This window comes from Triturus cristatus, chromosome 1_2 (genome assembly GCF_964204655.1).
Source record: "Triturus cristatus chromosome 1_2, aTriCri1.1, whole genome shotgun sequence".
In the NCBI taxonomy this organism is placed as follows: domain Eukaryota; kingdom Metazoa; phylum Chordata; class Amphibia; order Caudata; family Salamandridae; genus Triturus; species Triturus cristatus.
The window spans coordinates 564,008,740-564,035,016 of NC_140580.1; the positions used below are offsets into that span (position 1 = coordinate 564,008,740).

The following is a 26,277-nucleotide window of genomic DNA, read 5'->3' on the forward strand; positions in this document are numbered from 1 at the left end:
GATTGTGGAACCAGCAAATTGCAAAACTAATCTCAGGGATTAGTGCCCCAATAGGCAAAGCACATATTTTGCGACCATGATTGCAAAGCGTAAAATGCATTTTCCAAGTACAACAAACATAATGGTGAGGTGGTTATGTTCAGCCTTAAGGGTTCTAAAGATAACCACAGAAAAGCAATTGATCCACTTTAATCCATTCCCTGATGCAGAAAATGGAACCCCTCTGGACAGCACTAGGAAAAAGAGGTTTTTCGTTTAAAAAAAATATATGAATAGTCTAATAACCGTCAAAGAGATAGAGCCCTCTGTGAAAGCTAGGTATTCAATTTGAAAAAAGTTACATAAAATTCAGGAAATATTTAGAGAGCAATTAAGGAAAGAGAAACCTATTTACTGTGTAGATATGTCTGCAAAATTGGTAAGAAATGCCAGCAAACCTTCTGATGTTAGACGACAGCAGACAGAACGTCTTCATCATAAAACGAGCTGCCAAGATGCAGATGTAATCAAATCTGAGCAAGAGGTTTATGGGCATGCTGTTCAAGGTTAGAAGGAATGCTAGAAACAAACTGGGCAATTTAAATGCTGTTGCATTATTAATTTGCAATATTGTGATGCTGCACTCTTCCAAAATATTAAGTTGTGCTTTGAACGGAATGTAATATTGTTACAATGTATTAATCTAATTAAACAATGGAGAGAGCACAGGCCTCTTTGAACAACCGCAAGAATAAACTCCAGGCTATGTGGCAAGACAAACAAGAAAAAAACACAAAAACTTCATGCAAGTTTGTTCCTAGTTTGTTTCAGATGATCACTAAAATGGTGTAATAGGGGCATAGCGAATTCGCCTGCAGCAGAGCCCCCAGGTCCCACAGCCCTGAATATATGGTGGGTCCCCTGTAATCCCCGGCCGCCAAGGCCCACCCAACAAGAATTATTCAGCTGCGCCAGCCTGTTCCGAACCTCCAGCAGTAGGCAGGGGGTCCCCTCTACCACATCGCCACCACGTCCCACCTTCATCCATGGACCTTCCATATCCCGCCGAACCTAGCGGACATCCTCATTTGCGGTTGGGCATCCTTTGGCTCCCAGTCCCCACACAGCCCCTGACTTGCCTTCCCCTGCTGCAAGCCCCAGGAGAAAAGTCTGTATAGGATTGAGAGACCGCCTCCCACTACCACGATCAGGGTGAGGCCTGAATCCTTCCTGCATGCCCCAGTGCAGTGACAAAGGCACTCGGGCAGCCTACCCTACTGTTGCTTTTTTTCCCCTCACCAACCCCAGTGGGAACTTTTCGCTGCACTAAGAGACCGGGGAAAGCATCCACCGCAAAAACCTCCAGGGCCCACTGTAAGCTTTCTGACCACACCACCCCAATCAGCACCCTTCAGTAGAGTGCAGACCACTGCTACCAGGCTTGTCACACTCCATTTAATCACAGCTAGATGCCCGACCAGCAAGACTACCTGCTACAGGTCCGTCCAAACTTCGATGCCATGGCGGGAAGATGCAACAAAAAAGACATCGCCATTAAATCCTTCCTCCAGAACCCACCCCAGAACAACTCCCACAAGGAAGCACCATCACCCCTGGCATGGGACAATGGAGAGATGGCCAACCAAGATGACAGCATTCTAACCATCGCTAAGAACCCCCTCCTTCCAATTTGTCCATTAGATTTGAGATGACATCAAGGGGGTGAAGACCGATCTCCAGCATGACCTTCGTACCCTCCAGTGAGATGTCTTTGTCCTCGGAAAACATGCAGTGCAAACCCAACAAATGCTAGACAAACAATCTGAGGAATTTTTAACCTTATTGCAATAGATCCTTCAGCTGGAGGATCAACATATCCACCATGAGGAGAAGTGTTAGGACTTGGAAAATAAGTCCTGTTGCAACAAAGTTTGCATTTGTGGAGTTCCAGCCACAGTTGCTGATCTCCCTCAATACCTCATCTCTTCAATGCCAACCTGGAAGCTACACAGGAGGAACCTATCCATATGGACAGAGCCCACAGGTTGGTGCCCTCCCTTGAGATGGGAAGCGCCTTCTTGATGTCCTTGCTCGCATACACCGTGCCACACAAAAAGAGGAGATTGTGTCCAAAGCATGACAAGGGAGATCTTTCTTTTTCAACATTACTCACCTCCTCCTCTTTCAGGACGCTATGACCCTAGTAGAGCGGAGCGCTTTCAAACCATTTAAAGACCTATTGAACTCTAGTGCAACAAAAGATTGCTGGACACAGCTTTTCTGTATTGCCTTCACCTGGGAAGTTCACACACACCTTACAGTCTCCCTAAAAGAAGCAAAACAAATCCTGAACCTACCAACGAATTACCAGGGGGGCGCCCCACCGAAACTCAGAAAGTCCCCCATGGTTTCGACTCCGGCAGAGAGTGCCATAAGGCTACAACAGTGCTGTTCAAGTGCCACAGAGACTGAACACAGCAAAGCCTGATGTATATATCGTGTTAATTATTGCTCAAATAGCTTCTAGGCTGTCATACGGACAACATATAGTGATCTTACTTGGAGATATTTCTGTTGGGAACCTGGAGTGTTCGTATAGAGTCTCATTATAGTTATTATTATTCTCATCTGTCATGGACTGCCAGATAATATGAACTGGGTCACTATGCTTCCTTTCAGAAACTTGAAGTACTTGACTTCGTGGATATTTTAAGACTTGTCCTCTTACGGAAGTTTACATATGGATTCAAGGTATGCTCACTTTTAGAGATTGGATTGCTCTTTTTCCTTTTCTTCTTCTTTTAAAACACTTACATGACTTTGTATCTATCTATTCTTCATAATGTATTTTCTTTCTATTTCTCTGTTTTCTCTCTTTTACTTTCCAGTGTCCATAAAACCTGATGAAGTTCACTTTTTTGTCTCTCTAAAGTATCTAAGAGCTAGATAAATTCAAAAACAGCTTTTACATTAGACTCTCGTTTTCCTAAAAAAACTTTGTTTGTGTATATGTTCTTAACGTGATATAAATATGTCCAGTATCGATTGGTGTAACTTCATGGACACTTTTTAATGTTGTTGCAATTTTGTTTTGTCTGTATGGTTTTCATATTGTATGGTCATCTGTTCATGTTGTAAGTCCTGTGCCTTTTGATTTATTGGTAATATCTATGTCACTTTTATCATGTTACAGCCCTGATGAAGTTCCCGTTGAGGGAATGAAACGCGTTGGCTGACCAACCTTTTACATACAAAACTTAAATGAAAATTAAAGTGGACACTTAACTTAAAGAATCCCTTTCGGACTTATCTTTTTCGTGCACCCCCGTTTCTCATTTTTTATTTGACATTTGATCTGGAGCACAGTAGCGCCACACAGCGGCTGGCGTTTTGGGGTAGTTTGCACGATAACCACTACAATTATCGCAGGAACTGGTGTGAGGTGCGGCAAGAGGGGCCCGCCGCTGTTTTCAGTTGGAACACAGCAAAGCCTGACTCCTGGAACACCTACATAAAACTAGTAAGGACAACACACAATACTCAGCCTGACTGCCGGTAGGAGTTGATAGCACTCCGTTTGGTGCAGCGCCTCTACTCCACAGTAGAAAAAGGAGCCTTTCGATTTTCCTCGCCATGCCAGGCCGGATGGGGGCTGGACCACCTCAAAACTTCTACATGGTCCACTGATTCCCCTAAACTCTATTTGACACTAGGTCAGGAGGATCCCTCCCTCTCTGGGCACCTCCCATCATCAAGGCGATCCTTCAGGATGTGTAACACATTGTGGTTGGTTGGTTGGTTTACATGGTTTGTTTTTTGTTTTAGTTGTTTTTCTTCTTCATTGGGGGGTGGGGTACACCACACACCAACGCTTACCTACACAAACTCAAGCAGTGTGCCCTCAAGATAGATAAGCACAAGCACTTGCACTCTCCCAGCACAAACTTTCAACCATGTCTGATCTTAACAACCCCTTTAAAAACTTAAGCATCCTCTACGAGCTACTCTGCCTTAAAACTCAAGTCTGTTTCCTGCGGGGAACCCACGTCTTGAGCTTAGGTACATGCTGACTACGGTCCCCGAAATTCCTAATACAATACTATGCATCCACACGCACTAAAACAGAAGGACGCCACGATCCTACTTCCCTGCTAGGCACTCTTCTTTGAATGCAGTCACTTTTTGGGAGGGATGGGGCCAGTGGGTGGTGGGTAACGGCCTATAACAGGGCAGCCCTGTATGTCGGGCATCTACCTACATGGCTAATATGGGACAAGAACAATTCCTGCAATACTCTCTCAAGACAATAGTGGCTTTTGCAGAAGGCCCCTTCATTATTGGAGGCAACTTCAATATGGCTCATGTGCCTCTCAAGATAAATCTCACCAGCACAATGGTGGGACCACAGAACACTCTGCAGAGCAGAGCAGTGAGGCTGGCTTGCCAATCTTTGGTTACTGGATGCCTGGCACACACAGAACCCCCTCACAGTAGATTACTCTGACTTACTCAGCAGCACACCATACATGTGCCCACATCGGCTTCCTCCTCAAAGACAGGCGAATGGAACACACCATATTGGAGGCATACAACACATCCAAACCATCTCAGATCACAAACCAATAGTCCTGACCCTCCACTTGGACGGGTGAGAGAGATCCCGGCATAGCCACTGGTGTCTCAACAATTACCTCCTCCGTGACTCAGTTGTGGAGACAGTAATCCAGGAGACACTCACTGACTACCTGACTCATAATGACGTAGAGGACATAGACAAACACATAGTTTGGCCTTCAAGGCAGATGTTTGGGACACTTCAATCATGTGGCAGCCAGGCTAAAATGCATACATGACCTAACTAGATCCAAACTAACCCTACAACAGCAACATAAACCCTCCCCCTCTAACAAACTTTGGCATAGGGGTTTGGCGCTACACCGTCTCACATTAGAGCTAAATTGGCCTAACTATATACTGGCCCGCATAAGAGCACGCTTCCGCGAGTTGGGCAACAAACCAGACACTCTATAGGCTCACAACCTATGGGCCAAATAAACACATAGGCTTGGTGAGCCCATAGTATGCGAGCCTATAGAGGGCCTGGTGAAATCAGGGGAGGCAACGTAACCAATACATTGACTGAAGGTAAACTCCAAGCCTTTAAATCCTTCTATCAATCCTTGTACACAGCGTTGACCTCTGCTGAATACAGACGGGCATTCCTAAACTCTGTCACCCTCCCCGACTCTCAGCAGATGTGTCTGCGGAACTTGATGCTACCATCTCTGGAGCTGAAATCCTAATGGCCATTAACCATCTCAAACCCTCCAAAACCCCAGGGCCAGACGGATTTACCCCACCCTTCTATAAGCACTTTCCTTCAGCTCTACCCAGTCCTTATGACCATCTTTAACTCCCTTACCTGAGAGCAAAGAGCATCCACCTGTATGAAAGAAGCATCTATCACATTAACATCTAAACCAAGCAAAGACCCAAAGCTTTGTCCATCCCATCGCCCAACATTCCTTCTAAACACAGACCTGAATCTTTTTTGCGAAGGTCCTAGCCAATCAACTTGACATCGTGATGCCTGACCTGATCCACACCAACCAGGAAGGCTTCAAAATCGATCAAATAACCATGAAGAAAGGAAGGGTGGCTGTTCTCCTGTTTTAGGATGCTGCAAAGGCATTCAACAAAGTGGACTAGAGCATGTTCTTCAAGGTGTTCAGATGCTTCAGTTTGGGCAACCGGGTGAGGGAATGGATTTCAGCACACTCCTGCAATCCTCAAACTTAGGTGAGAGTCAGTGGCCACTCCTCCAACCCTATCCTGATCTAACACAGCACTTGGCAGGGCTGCCCCCATCCGCTTCTCTATTTTACCTCTTTTTGGAACCCCACCTCCAGAGCATCAGAAACAACCCAAGGATACAAGGCATCTCCTGTTTGCAGGGATACCTTTAGGGTATCCGCCATTGGCGAGGACATTAGACTTTCTCTCACAGAGCCCCAGCCATCTCTCCAAGCTTTGATCTCGGCAGTGGCCAGCCTACAGATCACCAGGATGAAATCCGAGGGCCTGATCCTAGTGGGCGGGAAAACACTTGCGGAATAGCTAACCGCAACTACGCTGTTCCGATCGATGGCAAACTCTATCACATACCTGGATATGTAATTGACATCCAACCTTTACATCTGTACCAAACTCAACTTCGAATCCCTCCTGCACAAGGCTAAAACATCACTATCGGCCTGGAGAAACTACTAGCTCTCATGTGTGGGACGTATAGCATCTCTTAAAATGACGCTTCTAATGGGCCCTCCTATACCTCTTTCAAGTCATACCCTTACCAATCCCCAAGGAGGATATCACCGGTCTTCAAGCCACCTGCATGTCCTACATGTGAGGGCAAACGCCCCAGATTAGTCTTTCAGATTTGCACCCGACACCCTGAGGAGGGAAGACTGGGCGTGCCGTATTTACTCTGCAACTACCAAGCAACCCAACTATGATATATGATTAAATGGCTTGGGGGGAAACCGATAAACCCTGGTGTTTTATGGACTAGAAAATCGTATCCAACCCACTAAAGTCCTGTGGGTACAAGAGGCAGACTCATGTACATGTTCACAGCCACTCTAGCAGTCTGGGACTCAATCACCACCAAGTAGGGCTTCACCTCCTTCCCTGTCTCACCCATCTTAGGCAATTTCGAGTTCACTCTGGTATCAGGGAAACAAGCCTACCGGATCTGGAGAGAAAAGGGTTGTTTTCATCCGCAGGACTTCTTCGCGGAGGACTGAGTGAAGACCTTCGAGTAGCTCAAGCTCGACTATGGGATCCCTGAGTCTGAGCATTTCTACTACCTTCAGCTTCGCCACCAGGTCTCACACAGCAGCATGAAATCACTGGCAACTAGGGCACTCACTCCTTTCGAAATGTTTCTCTAACACCTCACTTCCTTCACACACTTGGTCTTTAATATCTATAGCCTTCGCAATACCCAGACAGCAATAACCATAGCATCATTCCAACTGTGCTGGAAGGGAGATCTGAAGATTACATTAAACACTAAACAATGTCAGGAAGTGTTCCATTGCAACAATAACTTTGCCCACCAAGAACAGGGCAGAGAGATGCTTTATAAAATTCTGTACTGTTGGCATCTCACACCTCAATACCTACATGTTATCAACCCCACATACCCTGAGGCAAGTTGATCTGGCGACATCAGCACTCTCATACACATCCTCTGGTCCTGCCCCCACCTGGAGGAGTTTTGAAATGCCATCTTCTCAGCAATTTTCCAGATTCAGGGCCGCGATTTAGACAAACTTCCCGAATTCCCAATCCTAGGCAGATCTGCTGAGGGATTGTACACACTCCACAGTGGGCAAATGAATATCCCACCTTTTTCTAGCCACAAAACACTCAGTTCTTTCACTCTGGGAAAAATCCACCAACCCTATATATGAAAATTGGTGCCACAAGCAGAGGCACAAAAAGAGTGCCTTTGACTTGGTGGACAAATCGCAGCTTTTTCACAAACTATGGGACCCAGTTCTTGCCTATATGAACTCTGACTTCCGTAGCAGGATTTGTCCTCAGAGACTCTGCCTTGGGTCTACTTGATACACTATTGCCTCATTTTGGTTTCCCTCACACCATTGATTCCGATGCATATGTCATAATATGTGATTAACCAGGTGTGAGGGTGGGGAGGTTATGATTGTTGTGATGGGAAGCTGGTTTTGAAGGAACTATATGTGTGCCACTATATGCTAAACGCAAAAAATCAAAAGGGAGTGGACCACTTGTCCTGTGTAGCCAGGGTCTTATTACTGTTCTTTCCTTCGTAAAAGAACCCTCATAACCATACACAGGTACCAGAGGCGGCATGAACTGGGTTACCGCTTAAGTGTAAAAGTGCAGCATCATCATAGGGTCTTTTTTGAATGTACGCTGCCCTCCACCCGGAGGAAGACCTTCTGGTTCAACAGTAGTGTCCAGACATGAAAAACAAAAAATGTGAGAGGGTTCGTATTTAGTGAGTTAAAATCTCTTGGTCATTGTTTCCATAGTGACTTTATTATTGAAAGCTTGATCAGAGAGTTAAAAGAAAGGAGTGCGGGGTGAGACGGGGTTATTGGTCTCCCGTACTCGTCATGATATAGGGGTCAACATGTTTCAGCCTTCTGCAAGGGTCTAAAGGCTTTCATCAGGACCGTTATTTGTAGGAAGGCGCTCTGTCGCTCCTGAAGTGAGAAAACTTGTCACTTGTTCTGTGTAAAGGGGTCATATCAATAGTATCTGTACCTCAGACAAGATTGGTAACATTCATACGTGGATGCCCGGGGGCAGGACGAGAATTCATTTCGATTCTCGCACGTTCGGTGTCTGCATCTGCCTCTTCTCGCGGTACAAGGGTGTACCGCGAGAAGAGGCAGATGCAGACACCGAACGTGCGAGAATCGAAATGAATTCTCGTCCTGCCCCCGGGCATCCACGTATGAATGTTACCAATCTTGTCTGAGGTACAGATACTATTGATATGACCCCTTTACACAGAACAAGTGACAAGTTTTCTCACTTCAGGAGCGACAGAGCGCCTTCCTACAAATAACGGTCCTGATGAAAGCCTTTAGACCCTTGCAGAAGGCTGAAACATGTTGACCCCTATATCATGACGAGTACGGGAGACCAGTAACCCCGTCTCACCCCGCACTCCTTTCTTTTAACTCTCTGATCAAGCTTTCAATAATAAAGTCACTATGGAAACAATGACCAAGAGATTTTAACTCACTAAATACGAACCCTCTCACATTTTTTGTTTTTCATGTCTGGACACTACTGTTGAACCAGAAGGTCTTCCTCCGGGTGGAGGGCAGCGTACATTCAAAAAAGACCCTATGATGATGCTGCACTTTTACACTTAAGCGGTAACCCAGTTCATGCCGCCTCTGGTACCTGTGTATGGTTATGAGGGTTCTTTTACGAAGGAAAGAACAGTAATAAGACCCTGGCTACACAGGACAAGTGGTCCACTCCCTTTTGATTTTTTGCATTATACATAGGAAGCCGAATGGACCACAGCTTCTTTTTCCCTCCCCTTGATAACTTGTACTATATGCTAAACTACATTAAAAGTGACTGTATCATTGAAAATGGTGTCATAATTTCTAGACCAATTCTTATTCCCTGTGATAAATATTGATTGAAACATTTCAATAAAATGGAAATATCTGGAGGAGGATGTACAATGTAGGATGCTTAACTATACGGAATAGTTTATGATTATTGTCAATAAAAGGTAGTTGTGACCAGGTTATCACATCATGTCATTAGTTTGAAATGTATCACTGAATCAAGGACACGTTTGACTGATAAACTGAAATAATTACCCAACGACCAAGAGTTTGTAAATCTTTCACAGAAATCTGTAATGGTAGTTCATGCCTCTTACCTGGAAGTGCTGTGATGAAGTCCCTTTGCAGCATAGGCATAAGGTAAGAGTTAATATGTCCATGCTGGTAATGGCACATTCGCGAGATCAGGTGTTCTACAAACGCCACTTGATCGGATTCCGACCACTGCTCAAAAAACTTCATGCACAAATATTTCTCCTTTTCAAAGTTTGCAGGATGTTTTCTCTGCTTGGGCATTATCACACTCGACGTGCCATCGGCAAGAATGGTCTGTGGAGTCCAAGGAAAAACAGGCGTAGGTGAAATTAAGATCTGCAGACACTCCAGTTTTAGCAAGACATCTGCTACACAACAGGAAAGGACAACAATATTGAGAACCTTGAATTAGGTTAAGATAGGCCATCCATATTCCACTGACAACCAGCACATTACTGACCCATGCTTGGAAATGAGTCTATACGAACAAGAGGAATGATAGGTGAGACATCACTGGTCTCGTGTTACCAAAACCTCGAACACTGGCACAATACCTAGGACAGATGTATTGTATAATAGATTTTGATACAAAGTTACAATTTTAAAGAAAGAAGCTTACTGGAGGTACAGAATGGACACATAAGATTGATATTCTCATACTTAATATTTTGAAATCCAGTTGGGGGCTTGGACAGTGCCTTCTTGAATGATAACGTGTAATGCACAGGCTATTCCAGCAAGGTATACCAGGATACATTCTACTCATGGACATGTGCTGGGTATCTCTTTTACCTCAACCAAAGGAATTTCCAATCAGTTATGAGTGATGACCTCTCGCACTTCATCACTGAATCCTGGCTTGTATTGTGTGCTTGAGAGCTGCTGGACCACTGTCTTGTTGACTCTTTTCTCTAAGAGGCTGACAGAAAAGTAGCGTTTGTCTCAGAATCATGTAAATCTGCTATGACTGGGCTCAAACAAATCAGTGTCTGATGAAAAGGAAAAGTTACCTACTTGTGAGACTAGTTCTCCATCAAAAGTACCTTCATTAAATGTATAAATGCTAAATATCTCCAGCCACGCGTGATACAATGGAAACACTTTTCAAACAGATAAGTCTATTTCAAACAAAGACAATGTTTCATTTGCCTCCCTAAAGAAAACACTTTGAATTTTTTTTTAAGGCGCAATTAGAATAACAAAGAATATGTGTTGGATTAAATTCTAAATGGAAAAATGCAGGAACTGTGAAGAGATACGCAGAAGCCTCATTAAAGAGACAATTCATAGTGCACTTCAAGGCAGCAGTTTTCTGCAACGTCCCAGAACGAAGTGCAGTGACAGTTATCAGTTCATTCTGAAGTACAAGAGAGTGAGAGAAAAAATTTCATTTGCTATGCTGAGGGGTTGGATGAGTAGATTATTAAATAAATGTACATGCATAAAATAGGTAATTAGGATTACAGGCAAGGGATTTTGTCTTTCACATCATGTAATGTCATGAACATCAAAGAAACCAGCTAGTTTATTCGGGTAGTGCTGGGGAAAATTCAAGGTAGAATAGTTAAAGAAAGCGCACATCAATGCAGCTCTGCAAGCTCTCATGGAGCCGGATACTCTTGAGTTCGTGGACTTGAGACCGAGCTCAGCCCGTACTGCTCAACCCGGTAAAGTGGGTTCCCATTGCTGGCCCTCTGAAATTTATGCTAAGAGGAACTAGTCTAATGAATATAGTAGAAGCTGTTTTAGTTGCACTGAACATGGGCACACAGCAATCTAGAGGGCTCTTCAAGAAAAAACACAAAATAAGTAATATCATGAAAGGATAAGACAATATTTTGAAAATCGCGGGGTCAAGGGACAACTTTCAGTGGTAATATCCTTTGTATATTTTTGTTCACTCGACTGAAAAGACCTCCTAAACTTAAAATCGGTCTCTGACCTCCTTGAGTAAATGTATGCAATCTAGAGGTGGATACAGGTATCCAAAGTGCAGCTACACAGGACCATGAAGAACAAACACAAGCGATGATGGAGGAAGCAGAAGTGGAATGCTGCTCCCTCTTCAGGAAGGATAATACACTTTTCGGCTGATGAACTAATTACTGTTCTGCATTAAAGGAAAATCAGGTTTCAATGAACTATTCTGTATGTGGATCACAGTACATCAGCTTGAAAATGGTTTACCATGGAAATGAAATTAGGGGAAACCCCTGCTTTCAGCACTGGGCGAGGAAGCTGGACATACATTGTAGCATTTTGCTCCACTTGTAGTTACACCAGAAAATATGGACTTCATTTATAGCTTGTTAGGATGGGTCACTGTGATAAATTAACAGTACACCAAGTGTGCCTTTCCCAGGCTCTCTCAGAGTCAAAGGTACCACAGGGTTTCTAACCGTGGAGCCTCACCTGAATATGCATTGGAAACACTTGACATGGTGGCCCATCCACCACAGAGCCGACCAGGCCACAGTAGCCGTAGCCTTGGCCCACTTAAGATGGGTCGACTATCACTGATTTTCCCTCCTTAAGTCCCCCACAGAGGCCAACCTGAGCAGAAAAAAAAACAATGGCCTATTTGCGCAGGGAGATACTCCCTGCATGACAGGACCATTGTTTTTTTGTTTTACCGAAAAAAACCTTCTACTCTTGGATCCTGTTTAAGTAAAACAAAAATCGAATGCTGAATGGGCAAAACTAGCACAACGCATGCTTGGCATGCATACAAGTCTCATGTGCATCCACCAAACCAGCAAACGCACTGAAGGCACAGAGATCCGCGCCAGGCAGATGCATCTGAATTCCCATTTTTAGGTCTGGTGAAGCCAAAGATCTCTTGCATACAATAGTCAGAGAGAGGGCTCTTGAGCGAACTTTAGTTGTGAATGGAAGAAAGGCATTCTTCAGCCCTGGACATAATTTGTGGATGTCGCAAATAACCATATTTTTTTTCTTCCTTACTTTTGGTTCATTGGGTGAGTGCCACCATAAGTTGCTTTACCTTCTAATGTACTGGTAGTCATTAGTTCATTCTTCAAGACCTCTCGCACATTTACTAAGGTATGTGTTGAGTTCTTAGCACCGCATGCCACTTTTGAATAATGTATTACATTGGGAAATGTCCTAGATGGAACAGTGAGGTCTGTGCCGATTATGTCAAGATGCAGTCATTTCCAGAGAATGTGCGTGTTTGTATGCCTTGCTTTGAGTATCTCTCTGTGGATGTTTGTAGTATGTAGCAGGGTAAGAGAGAATATGTGTGTTCGATTATGCTCATGTGAGTTGGGTGGTGTACATTTGCATGTGAAAGTAGGCACTGGCTTCTGAGAGTATATGTTGAGTGCGGCTATAGATGGCTTTTTGAGGGTATGAGTCTCTAAGCGTGTACATAGGTGTCTGTACTGTTGTGGCTTTCTAATCAGGAACTAAGGTACTCTAAAGTGTCTATAGGTGAATACAGGTGTTTAATGATGTGTGACTGCCTGTTTGGTATCTGATGGTGTAGAAGGCTGAGGACTTGCTTGGGAGCCTCTTCATGTGGGCTCCTGATTGCTGGTGGTATTCTCTCTTTACATCACATGCAGTACATCACAAGTCATTATATCATAGGCTGTACAATGTGAGTTATTACATTGCAGGTAAGTTATGTTACATCTACATCAGAGTTACTAACTCGGCATAGGATATTTTTGCATAGGTAAATACCAGTAAGTATTTAATTAAACAATTAACACACACTTTTTCTAGGTACACACACATATTATAAATCCAGATGTACAGTGTAATACGCTATTTATTGTCGCTGTTGCGGGTGTCTAGAAGCCATGACTCATGAGACACGAAGCCTCAAGTGGATCAGGATGCTCTTTCCCTCCTTCAAAAGTGGTAATAAACAGCATATGACACTCTGTGCATCTCATGAATGTTTTTTTCATGTGTATTTGTATGAAAATAAAAAACAAAGGGCCAAATTTGTTTCACTGCTATAGCAAGTATACAGTCACAGAAAAAGGCAAAGGCTAAAGTGAAGCTATGGTTAGCTTTGGTTGAAAGACTTTAACATACGTTTTTAAAAAATCCCTGAAATTCCCTTGAAAAAACACAGTTAAGGTTCAGTTGTAGTAAAAAACTAAAACCTGAGAGCCACTGAAATTTGTCAGCTAACTTACAATAGCTCACACCACGCCATGCACTGCTTGTAATCTTCTAGATTACACTCATCATGACATGTTAAATGACATAATTGATGACACACTGCCTAGGATCAAACAGTTTTGGGTCAAAGTAGAGTAAAGAATGGAAATTACATTGCACCTACAGATATTAATAAAACTTCCAGATATTAATAAAACTTCTGATCATATGAGATGATCAAGAATACGCTGTAAATGCCAGTCAGTACCCTAAATAATGTTTGTAAGGAGGATCGTTCTTTGAGAGTGAAGATGTATTCATCTGAATGAATGGGAGATCCTGGAACTCCAGCAAAATGTCTGACAAAAAACTCCAAGCACAGGTATTCATAACCTCACCCAGCAATGGAAATTAGCACAACGGTTCAGTTATCAGACATGGCAAACAGATGGACATTCATTATACTTGTAACAATCCCTTCCTAGTACATTGATAAAATGTAGTGCAACCTTGAGAGATACTTGCAAATGCCAAAACGAGAACATCATATCTCACTCTCTGGTCTTCCCATGACATCCGGAGCTGAGCTCTACAAAAATATACCTCTAAATATTAGTAGTTAAAGCTCATGCATGTATTAGTGCTGTAGCAATGAGCTTACAGGACACAAGCAGGATGGAGTCGGTATAGTTGTTGCGTATGCGGCATAGGTGCCCACAATACATGATATCAGTGATTATTTGTGAACAACAGTCTTCTGGTTTCAAAATGAGATAGAGCAAAAGAATGTGGATGCTTCCAGATCCTTATGATTACAAACCGATGCACAAACATGGACTGTTTAATGGAAGTACAAAGAGTGATTACACAACAGGGGTTGAGGTTTTTTAAGAATATGAGAATGGGACCAACTGGATGCTACCTAGACACTGAGTTTTGTCTAGAGTGCTAAGAAATGGAAACTATTACAGAGTGCAAGTCAGAGATGTATATATCTGGTTTGAAAACAAACTGCGGAGACAAGACCACTGTACAACAATAGTGTATTATATGCTATGAAGTGTCTACATGTTGTTGACGATTAGGCTATTGTATATTGACTTCAACTACAGAAAAAACAAATATAATGTGTTAAAGTCTGTGGGTGTTTGATGGGGTCTGAGTGGGTGTCTAGGTGTGTGGCTGATTGTGTGTGTGTTGAGATCTGATGGTATGTTGGTTTACAATGGTATGTGGGTGGTCTCATGGTTTATGTGGAGGCCTGGTTGCATACACTAATGTCTGGTGGTGGGTGTGGGTCTGCGTGCACGTCTGATCTTTTGTAAATGTGTTGATCAAGGTTTTGAGTGTTCATCAGTGAGTGATGGAATGTGAGAGTGTTTGAAGACATGTCTGGGTTATTCATTGACCACTTCTCCTAATCATAAGCTCCCCAGCCCACACAGCCACCAATACAAAATCACCACGTGGGTTTATGTAAAAAAAAGGTTGGTTTTGCCACTGCTTGTTTTAAGCCTAAGAGGGGAAAATGAGATTTGCAGGCCTCACTCAACTAAGAGAAACAGACAGACTATTTAAATAGTAGAAAGCAGGTTTTGGATCGCAATCCTCCCCAGCTTGCTTTCCCTACTACTTTAAGGCTGTCCAAGAAGAGGAAGTCTAGGAGGAAAACGTTATTCCAAATATTGAATGTCACAGTGGCACCTATAGGTTTGGAAAAAGGCTGACAAATGAAAAACCAGCCCCACAGGAGAATCATGTATTTTATGGAACCAAAGCCTTTTAGATTCCGCATGGGTGTACGGTAATTGTAGCATTTACATAGCATTTACTGGCAAAGTTGTCCATGATCTCCATCCAAAATAGATTCCTCTATGCTTTGTAATTAATACTATGAGCTAAACTTGAGGATGAACATCATAAGACATCCACTCCAGCATTTCAAGGTTCAAAGACACTTTATTCGGATAACGTCGTATACATAAAAGCGCAACAATAAACAAATTAAAAATATACAGATAAGAGAGTCATAATAAAATCCATTAGCAACATACGATATACAGTAATCTTTCAAATTCATGCAAAAATTCATCAATGAATAATGTAAAAGCTCAAAGATTAGACATCATCTGATGTGCTCGGACAGCAATTCTCAGAAAAGCGCCTATGCAAAAAACCAGCTCTTCATCATCCAAGGTAAGCAACCTCAGATAAGCATTTTCCAAACAAATGGGCGTGAACTTTTTAAAATACGGGGTTAAAAGCCACTTAATGAACTTTAAGTAGTATTTACAAAAAGTGCAACATAGATTGGCCGCTCTGAGCATCACACGGGCAGGGTAGTTGATCAAGGTCAGAGTGGTGACCAAGGGGAAAACATAGTGCAAATTTAATAGTGCCTACCTTTAAATGGAATAAAAGGCTCCACTCCCAATGGCTAATAGGCAGAGAGAGGTAGTTAGCCAGCGGGTGTACAGGCTGTTCAATAGCCATATAGCTATGGACAACAGATTTTTTGGATTCCTTTTCAATCCTTTCCGCTCTATATAGCGAATAGAGCATACTCCTAAGCTCATTTTTGTTAATGGTCACCGCTGCGCTAGGATATGTAAAAATGCTTCCCTTGTTAATGCTGCATAGGCTTTGATACACCCCTGACAACCAAGGGATATCCTTCCCTTTCTCGCATGCTATACAATCACTGATGATCTCTCTCCTGCAGAATCTATTCTCTTCCTGTTGAATGCAGGAACTCTTAGCATTTGCAGAATCTTCTTTTCAAAGTTTGCTTTAACTACCCATATATTTTCGCACATTGTTATGATCTTGAGGTTACTGCTTCCTTTGAGAGAAACTTAAACTCGATATTTTACTTTATATGCATCCATCGTTTATTTTTCAGTCCCATTCCTAAGCTGATCAGCTGCCTTTTATGGAATAGTGGTCTAGCAGTAGCCTAGCAGCAGACAGATTGCTTGCCTGATTCCAGTGCTTATCAAAAATTCCTAATATAGCACTATCTTCACATGTGAATTACGTTTCTTTCTACAGCCTTGCATCCTCAAATTGCAGGCCATATCAAAAACATCCTTTGTATTCCTAAATTCCTGCTATTCCTAAATTCCTGCATGAAAAACTGACCTTCACTTAAAATGTCTGATTGTCACCTCTCATTTTTTCATTCAAATTGCCCTCTCCTTCCCTTTCATCATTTGCATGTCTCTTCACTCTGACAACAACCTACTCTAAGTCACATGCATGTTTGCCTTAGCCTCTATTGTATTTCTGTAAACTGCCCACAACTCATTTACTAGATTACAACCTCTCCTCCTCTGAATGTCATACCCCTGCAACCTAACAATACTTAAACTTCTCTTGCTCATCTATTAAGCCCACCAACCATCTGCATGAGCTCACATATATCTCACTTATGATCACACCTAACTTCTATTAATTTAATCTACAACAAAGAAACAGAAGGTAACGCACGGAATGGCTACTTGGACATGCAAGACAAATCCCAATAGAAAACAATAACCAATAACACTGGACTAACCACCAACTTTGGGTTCTGAAGCAGCATGCTGCCGGCGTAATGCGCGTCAATGCTTTGTCAGGAGTAGTACACACTATATAAATGCAATTATAATGTAATAAAACACTACACCTACGTGGGGAAACAAAGTGTTCACTCAAACGGGTAGCACACTATACCACGTGGGGTAGGTGGTTGGAAGTGTGTTGTCTTTGTTTTGAGTCTATGTGGGGAAATATTTTTGTGTTATTATGTGTGATCAGAGCGGCACTGTTATCTTGTCTTGAGATACTGCCCTTACAGTGTGATGGATGACCAGATAAGGGAAAGATGTGCAGTTTAGGATTAGTAGTATCCTGGCATCTGTGATTAGCTCTACAGGTCGCATTATTATGTTTAGCATTTCTTTATATTCTGGATCTAAATTTATATGCTGGCTGTGGCAGAGGTTGCCCACTCTGAGGTCGTATGAATCTAGGGCAGAAGCTGCAGCATAAAGACAGAGTTCTGCCAGAGACTGGATTACAGTCACCCCTTCATATGATTGCTAGTATTGGTTGTCAACTTCCGGGGTTAAGAAACAGTAACAAAATATAGCTATTTGGGGTCTGCAGGTGTTAGAGTCCTCGGGCGGCCAGCAATATGTAGCAGATATCTTTAGACATGATATGCCTGTTCAATTGATTAGTGGTTAGTCATAGTGGGCTGGTTGATAGACCCCCATGCACATGGGCAATATCATGATTGTATAGATGGAAGACATACAAGTGGCTATTCTGCCCTGTACAAGCGGATTTGGGTTAATGACCAGAGAAAACCCACATGTAGAAATCCCACTTCAACGAGCTTAAGGTAGATTGTACCCATTAGTGATTAGCCCTGCCCTGTGGTTAAGTTAGGCCAGGCTTTTTACAGGTTAGCCTTGACGGAGGTGCTTAAGGCTGTGGGCTTACCTGGGAGTCTAGTAGGGGAAAGGCAGGGTTTCGGATCCCAGGCTCTACCAGGCCCAAACAGGAGTGATGCCTTTAAGCTACCACCCTTTAGTTAGACAGCCGATGGAACTCATTTTATTAGGGTGAAGTGGAAGGAGTCAAAGCCATTGTCATATGATCACCCTTCGATTAGGCTAATATTACCTTTGTCCTATAGACATTTACCACAGGTCCATCCTCCTGTGCAGCCCTTTTACTTATGGAACGCAGGTTTTCGTTACAAGGAAAAAAGCCAGAACAATCCACAGGGAGAGACCTTTCAAATCTATGCCAGGGCACACTGTAACCGATTGGCCATATCGATTGCTTTAGCAATGTTTCATCTAAATGGAACAGTAAAGCACTGGCTGCCTACTTGAGGAGAGTTCTCCCAGAAGACATTTAAGACAAGCCAGCAATTGGCTTGAAATCATATACATTTATGACCATGCAAAATGTGTCGTGAGGAAGAAATCAAGATGTCAATGCTTCTTGAGCTTAGTAAAAGGACATTCTAAAGTTTAAAAAAAACTTCAAAATAAGCAATACCTCCTAAATAAAAAAAGTACTGGCAAAGTTGACAAATCTGGATATTGTGTGTGTGTTGTTTTTTGGTTGAGTAAAGGGCAGAATGTGATAATGACTCAGTGGTTGGATGGAAGAGTGAGTGCATGGATGGGTGAATACATAAATTACTGCACACACTGACAGGGTCAGAGAGTTCATAGATAAATTAATCATTGACTAAGTAAGTGCTCTTAAGTACGTGCACTGATCAATGGCTGAATTTGTGAATGCATCAATAGATTACTGAGGGAGTACATGGTTGGATACAGACATCAGTCACAGAGATTAAGGCCTAGGGCATCAGTAGTAATAGTGTTACAAAAATGGCAAGCAAGAACTAAGAGTATTATGCTAGAGGAAACATTAAACCACAGCTTGGCATCGTTGAGCCAAGAATAGCAACAATATACATAAAATATTATCAAAATGTATGCCAGCACAAGCACTGCACCAAGGGTGGGTACCACTGTTCCAAAAGAGCCTACTATGTGTCAAGAATTAAAGCTATTATGCCAGTGCAAGTGTTACGCAGGGGTGGGCACCATGGTAGTGAGGATGCAAACCATATGTCAGGAATACCACCATTATACATGTTCTGATTTGCCCATCACCCGGTAATCCTTTACAAATGTTTAGAATTGTACAACCATTCATTAATTAGAACTATGGGCCTTTTACAAAAGCCATTTTGGTGTACGTAAAGTAGTACGACTTTACATTATCCAAAATGCAATTCACAAACCTCTGGCCCTATCTTTTCTGCATGGAGATATCTACAGATGTAATTTTAGATTTTAGAAGTAAACGTGGGAGGGACAATGAGGAGTGGAGAAAAAATGGTACTACAAAATGAATGAGGATTAGGGAAATTAAAGGAGGGGTTTAGGGAAGAAGATGCCAAAGCAGTACATGAGTAAGAGAATTGCAACTCATGAAATTAGCACCTGAATGTTCTTTTGTACTACTACTTACACTGCAGGCTTACATTTCCTAAAACCCAGATCTTGGAATAAGTGAAGCATCACACACGGCCAGTCACTTGTAGTAAAACTAACACACATAGATATCAGTGGAAGCAGAGAATAACACAATCACATAGCGAAACATACAAAATAAATCCAATTACATTTTATATCATACTCTACGTTAATTTTAATTGTTTTTATATATCCAGGTATAAATTTAAAATAAATATAGATTTTTAATATGTATAATAATATATTAATATAGAATATATCGGAAATTATAACTTTTCTAAAAAATAAAATAAACCCCATATCATATAATACATAACTTGCATCCAAGATTATGGTGCATTCCGCATAAATGATAATGATGATGTCAGGGGAGGGGAGGGGACGAGAAAATTAACATACTAACATGTAATTTATTAAAAAAATAATTGTAATCAAAATAAAATTGTATTAATTTAAAATATTATATCACATTACTGCAGATGACCTGTCCACTGTTACTGTGGTAGTCCCCTATGAATAAGAGCTAGTGAAATATATTTTTTTATTAACAAATAATCATTATTTTCCTTTATTTAAAATACATTTTCTTAAAATTCCTTATCACTTTCTATATGGGGTTCTCCATCCTGGTGGGGGAGATCAAGGGTTCTGTTGATTCGGCCGGGTCCTTCTGGGAAGCGGGCAAGGCCTATATGAGGGTTTGCGGTTCTTTTCTCCATCCGAGGGGTTGACCGCGAAAAGCACCGCCAAATGGGCGCGCTTGAAATATCAATAATGCTTTTGGACTACAGGGAGCCTGGATCACTTAGTGACTCAGAGACACAGCAACTAGAATTAGACAGGGCCTCACTACGCCAATTGTGCCTGGAAGAGGCCCACAAGTGCTGGATGGCATCCACGCGCTGGGTTTATGAATGGTGCGACAGATCTATTAAACTACTACACCGGCTCGCCACACACCAATCGGATGAAAATTGTCAGGGGATCACCGCTGTAGTTGGCCAGTACCAAAGGGAGCTTTATGCGAGACAGGTATGTCCGGACACTTAAACAACATCCTCTTTGGTGGGGGAACTCTACTTGCCGTCCCCCACTCCAGAAAGGGTTGTCCTGGAAAGAGATATTACCAAAGAAGAAGTAGTAGACACACTGGTGGATCTTAATCTGTGTAAAACACCAGGACCTGACGGATACCTTGTTGAGCTCTATCACAAACTTCCCCCTGTCGTTGTCCCCCCAATGCTAAAATTATATTAAAACCATTGTCAAGGGCCACTTTTCCTCCAAGAATGACCAAGCCACAATTGAGGTCCTTCCCAAACCTGGTCGCACACATTCAACTCGCGCCTTTTTTCAGACCCATTTGCCTTATCAATAGCGAGGTTAAACTTTACGCAAAGCTTCTGATGAACTGGCTGTTACGGTCATTCACAAACTGGTCCACCCCCATCAATGTGGGTTTATCCCTCAGCGCAGTACCAGGCATTACATCTGCAGAGTACACATAGCACTGTCCCGTATCAGAGTTCTAGGAGACCCAGTAGCCCTCCTGTTAATTGGTTTTGAAAAGGAGTTAGACACAGTTGACTGGCCTTATCCTGATAAAGTGCTTAGTGGCATCATGTTCGGACTTCGATTTCGGGCATTTGTTAGGGTCCATTTTGCGGGCACCCAGGTTCGAGGAGGGGTACCAGGCAGGGGTGCCCACTGTCCCCACTAGCCTTTGAGCTGTTGGCAGTGTGGATCCAATGCGACACCCAGGTTTCGGGCTTTGACTTGGGGTTGGAGTACCATGTAATGCTATATACAAACTACGTACGTTTAGTTATGTCCAGATCAGCTGGCACTGGGTACTTTTGGGGAGGCATCGGGGCAACTGGGGCAAATCCCTACTAGTTCTGTTGAGGGGAGACCGCCGCGATAAGGTCTGGCAATCCGGGATTCCAGTGCACTGGGTTAGTTTTCAATACCCGGGAGTGCACAAAGTAGGAGCTGCACCTGACATGGAGCTTGAACTTTGCTCCCGTAAGGCGCAGGGCCTAGGAGGGCCTTTCATGCTGGAACAACCTTCCCCTCAATACCACGGGTAGGATCGCATTGTACAAGATGATGATCCTTCCAAAATTACTCTATGTTTGACAAAACTTCCCTTTATACATACCACAAGCCTGGTTTGACTCCATCAGGCTCTGGGAAATAAATATATGCTGGCCAGTGGCACTCTCAAAGTAGCTGTGAAAAATGCACCCAGGCAATGTACGACAGACGCCTATACCACTGGGTGGCACAATTGCTCTCTATCAATGGCTGGCTACATGGACGGTGGGATGACTCTGCCTACAGAGGCTAATTAGGCACACTGGGAGTGGACAATATACTCCACATCCTTTACGGTGCCCCCATCCCATTCAACATCCCGGAGGTAACCCAAGTGACGTTTAGAGCATGGAGGGCCGCTCTCCGGTTGGGATGGAACCGCCAACTGACAAAGGAAACCCCACTGTGGTAGGGCAGGTGGCTGGATCAGGTGTCCACTCTATACTGGTTTAAGGGATGTGACTCTTATGAAATGTCAAGACTGGGGGACGTTTGGGGCGGAAGCCCATGAAATCATTCGAAGAGCTCCAGGCAGCATTCCAAATGCCAACCTCCCAATCCTACCACTACGTGCAACTTCGGCACGCACTACCTTGGAAAACAAGATTCTAATGGGCCATTTAGGCAAAGGTGAGGCATCCGAGATCTATAAATCCCTAGTGGTCCACTTGCCTATATCACTGACCCCCTGAAAGAGAAGTGGGAAGGTCGGGTGGGGACCTTGATGAGGTGGACTGAAGAGATGCCTGTATGGCCCATTAAACATTAAAAATATCTGCCAATGTCCGCTATATATAATTCAAATATTTACACAAAGCCTATTTGACTGCCCGGTGATACGGGTTTATTGGACTGCCATCCTTGCTGTTCTATCAGCCGTGGTGGGTACGGCAATTGACACTGACCCAAGGATTGCTCTGCTTGGTATCCTAGATGATATGGGGGATCCAGGGGGATAGGACAATGGTGGGTCTGGGCACATTAATAGCCAAAAGGGACATGGCCCGCAATTGGACATCTCTAATGGCCCCGTTGGTCGAGGTCTGGACTCGGGGTATGGACTGGTGCGGCAAACTGGAGGAAACGAATTTCAAAGCCTGGGGATGCCCCTGCATATATTACAAAATCTGGAAAAAATGGAGGGACTACCACGGACTGACAAGTTAGATTAAACCTAGGGAGCTACTCGTAGCAATGGAAGGACACTGTGCCGGACCTGTTCCGGGAACGCAGGACAAGAGTGAAGCAATGTGTATTAGTATCCATATTGAGCAAGGCAAATGTTTTATTATTAACATCTAAAATGGCAATATAATTTTACTATAAAAATATTTAAAAAACAATATTAAAAGTAGTCGTGCACCAAAAGTCCAGACTTGAAAAGAAAAAATAAGTTGTGCAATGTGCATTCTGTACCCAATTTTATTAAAAAAAAATAATAATTAAAGACCATACAGAAAAACACTGTAGGCACATTTCAGACCACAGAAAATGGAATTTCATTAGGTCAGCAATTAAGTCATTTGCTCTTGATGGCAAAACAAGTCTGGTAAGTATATGATAAACATGCAGAGTGCTGATCTGAAATACATCTATTTACACTCTTGCACATTGCTCGACTAAATTAATGGATATGAAAATATTTATTCATGATATCAAAGCACCAACATTTCACCCAAAAAAATCATTGTGTGAAATTCTTGCACTGTGGTCCAACTTACTATATGTTAATTAGGATGCAAATCATTAAAGCTAGATGGAGTAATGCATCAAAGGATGCTGCAAAATCATGGCTTTAAAAAAGTAACATGATGAGTTCATTTAATCCGCTGTATTCAAAGTGGTAGAGACATATCTCGATAACATCACTAGAACGAGAGTTATCCTAATAGAAAGAGGTGCAGTTTCGACTACCAGTGCTACTATTGCTTTATATTTTCACCATTCATTGTGGTGTTGTCCTGTTGCTTAATGAAGGTCATGTAGAAAAAGCTCTCCTAATACATTCACAAGGGCCATGTCACAAATGTTAAGATTTGAAATAGTTCAAGCACAAATGAAGGTTTTTAAAATCACTTTTAGGTAAATAACATTTTGCCAAAATGTTAAAGTGTGAAACAGAAACAGTATCCTACTGCAGGGAGGTTATTTCTGCACTGTAATAAATCATTTTACTTGTTATTGATTTGCAAATTGTCACAGCTAGGCGAAACAGAAATTATGGGAAGCAGTAACATGGGTGTCCTGAAAAACCAGCATAACAAGATGATCCATTTAATTCCATCATTTTCCAGTGTACTGCAGTTTACTGGATTTACATTTCAAGAAAATATTTCTAGAACAAGTCATCCTCACCAAAAAGACTGTTTTGCTCAGCAGATCTTTTACAGCTGACTATTGCAATCTTTCTTTTGTTCGGGTCATGCTATTTCTTAGTAAACATAATAAAAAGAGCTAACATTTTAGTCTTTTGAATCCCCTCATGTAAGAGGGCCACTGCCGTGGAGCTGTTAGCACTGTAGATAGTTCAACCACCTCATTTAAAATGGCCACTGCCCTTGGATGCATCTTGGATGAGGGGATCGTAAATGAGACAAAGTCCTTTTTGAGCAATGAACAATTTAAAGCCACCACTGCAAAACGTATAACTGTACAATACACATGTGGGCCGATGTGAAAGACAAGCAGTGGCTGAAGGGACACACAAGATAATGGCTGAAGGGGGCGGACTCAAAGAAAGCCCATTCTCTGAGTTTGTGTGTGTTGATGGCATAATCGCTCTATAAAACTAAAGTTGTCTGTAGACCGACCTAATCATTCAGACATTAACAGAAATATAAAGAATGGGAAAAATCATGGTACAAGTAAGCACCAAACATTCTCAATAATAATTTTGTCAAGCATGGCATTACTGAAGAACAAACTTGCCCCCCCTCATTTTAATACTCAATGAAAGCTTATAGAGATGTTAGCAGTGTCTTTAGAAGCAATCAGTAATAGTGCACTCTAATGGGTTTTATATTCCCCACTCAATGTCATCTTAAGCATTTTGAGGCCTTTTTGCAAGGCATACTTCGGGGGCCTTGTGTGCAACAAATTTGAGTTGTATTATCCATTTCCAGCTAATTCTAATCCACATGATGCCAAACGATGCTAAATTATATATTACACTTTAACAGGGTCATATAAAAGCAGTTGAGATAGGTCATTCCTGGGAGCCCAAAAGTTTTAGGATGATACAGTGTAGAGGGACAGAGTCAATGGTAGCAGTAGGAAAGAGAAATCAGTTTAAATAGCGATATTGAACACAGAGGGAACAAATAGAAAGTTTACTTTCTCAGGGGGCCCTTGGAAGTTGGGGGCCCTGGGCAAAGCTCACTTTGCCCATGCCTTAAAATGTCTCTGGCCCCACTGTTGAACTGAGTTACTGAAAACTGCACATATAATCATTTCCCATCTACTCTAATTTTAGGGACTGGGGTAAAAAGAAATATTTACTGCTGTATTAGTCAAAATCTTTAAAATACATCACAGTATTATGGAGGACATATAAGTAATTAACATTAAAACATAAGTTGGGAAGTTGACAATGAGAGTACTAGGTATATTATTAATCCGGGACGTCCATTGTTTTTTTTGTTGCATGGATGATACACTTAGGAAACCCACTACTTGACTGAATGGTACCAAGGATGGCATAGAGCCTGAAGGAAAAATACTTTTTGAGCATCTTGGGCCCTGCTAGAGACTCCTATACCCCAACAGTTCATTCATATAGTTCAAAATTCCAGAGATTGCCAGCAGAGACCCACTTCCAGTCTTCAGCCTTCAATCTCCAGTCTTTAGTTCATTCAGTCACCCGAAAAAGAAAAAAAACAACGTACATGGGTGTGTGTGGTGGAGACGGAAGCAGGTCTTGATGACTGGGGTGGAGGTAAGTTCTCGTGGTAGTCTTCAGCCTTGATTGATCTGACCCACCCTGATTGGCTCTGACTGACCTTGATTATTATTTGATTCCTGTTTCTTTGGGCTGTCTCTACCAGTGCCGGAACTGCCAGACACCATTAGATTGAATTCTAACTTTTACTTTTTCCCTAATCTCCAACTATTCAACCACCCAGTCCATTTTTGCTTACTCAAAATGGTAAAACATAAGTTGACAATTGGAAAGGAAACTTTAGCTAGTCCAAAAGCTGTCCATAAATCTGTTACCACCTTGGACTCGTTTCTGGTGCGAGCTGTCAGTGTGGTGCCCAAGGAGATCATGTTGTCGGAGAGGCGGCGGCCTCTAGGGTTGGAAGGTGGCCTAACCCCTTACGCTGTACAGCCGACCACTCTGCAATCTACAAAACCTACCCCCTCACCCCACCCGAGACAGACCCTGGGAAAGAATTGCCTCGCATGGCAATTATCTCTGGGTCAAAGGGAGAGGGGGAGGAGAACTTGCACCTATATCCAGCTCAGTGGCAGTTACATCTGACTCATGGCTTGGCCTCTCCCCTGGCCCTAGCCACAGTTCTAATCACAGCCCCTTTGTGTCAGTAGTTAAAAAGAAAAGGAAATTGAAGCCGGGTCCATCTTTGGCTATCCTTGCAAAACCAGGTCCCAAA

The 26,277-nt window shown here is 42.6% G+C and overlaps 1 protein-coding gene across 5 annotated transcripts in view; it reads right to left on the reverse strand.

Annotated features, from left to right (window-relative positions):
• The window catches only part of BTRC (beta-transducin repeat containing E3 ubiquitin protein ligase), a 1,069,444-nt gene that overhangs the window by 319,414 nt on the left and 723,753 nt on the right, over window positions 1–26,277 (reverse strand). For all 5 annotated transcript variants that reach the window (XM_085606470.1, XM_085606471.1, XM_085606468.1 and 2 more), the window contains one exon: window positions 9,446–9,677. In XM_085606470.1, the coding sequence (XP_085462596.1) occupies window positions 9,446–9,677 (232 nt within the window). The remainder of the gene's footprint in view (window positions 1–9,445; window positions 9,678–26,277) is intronic.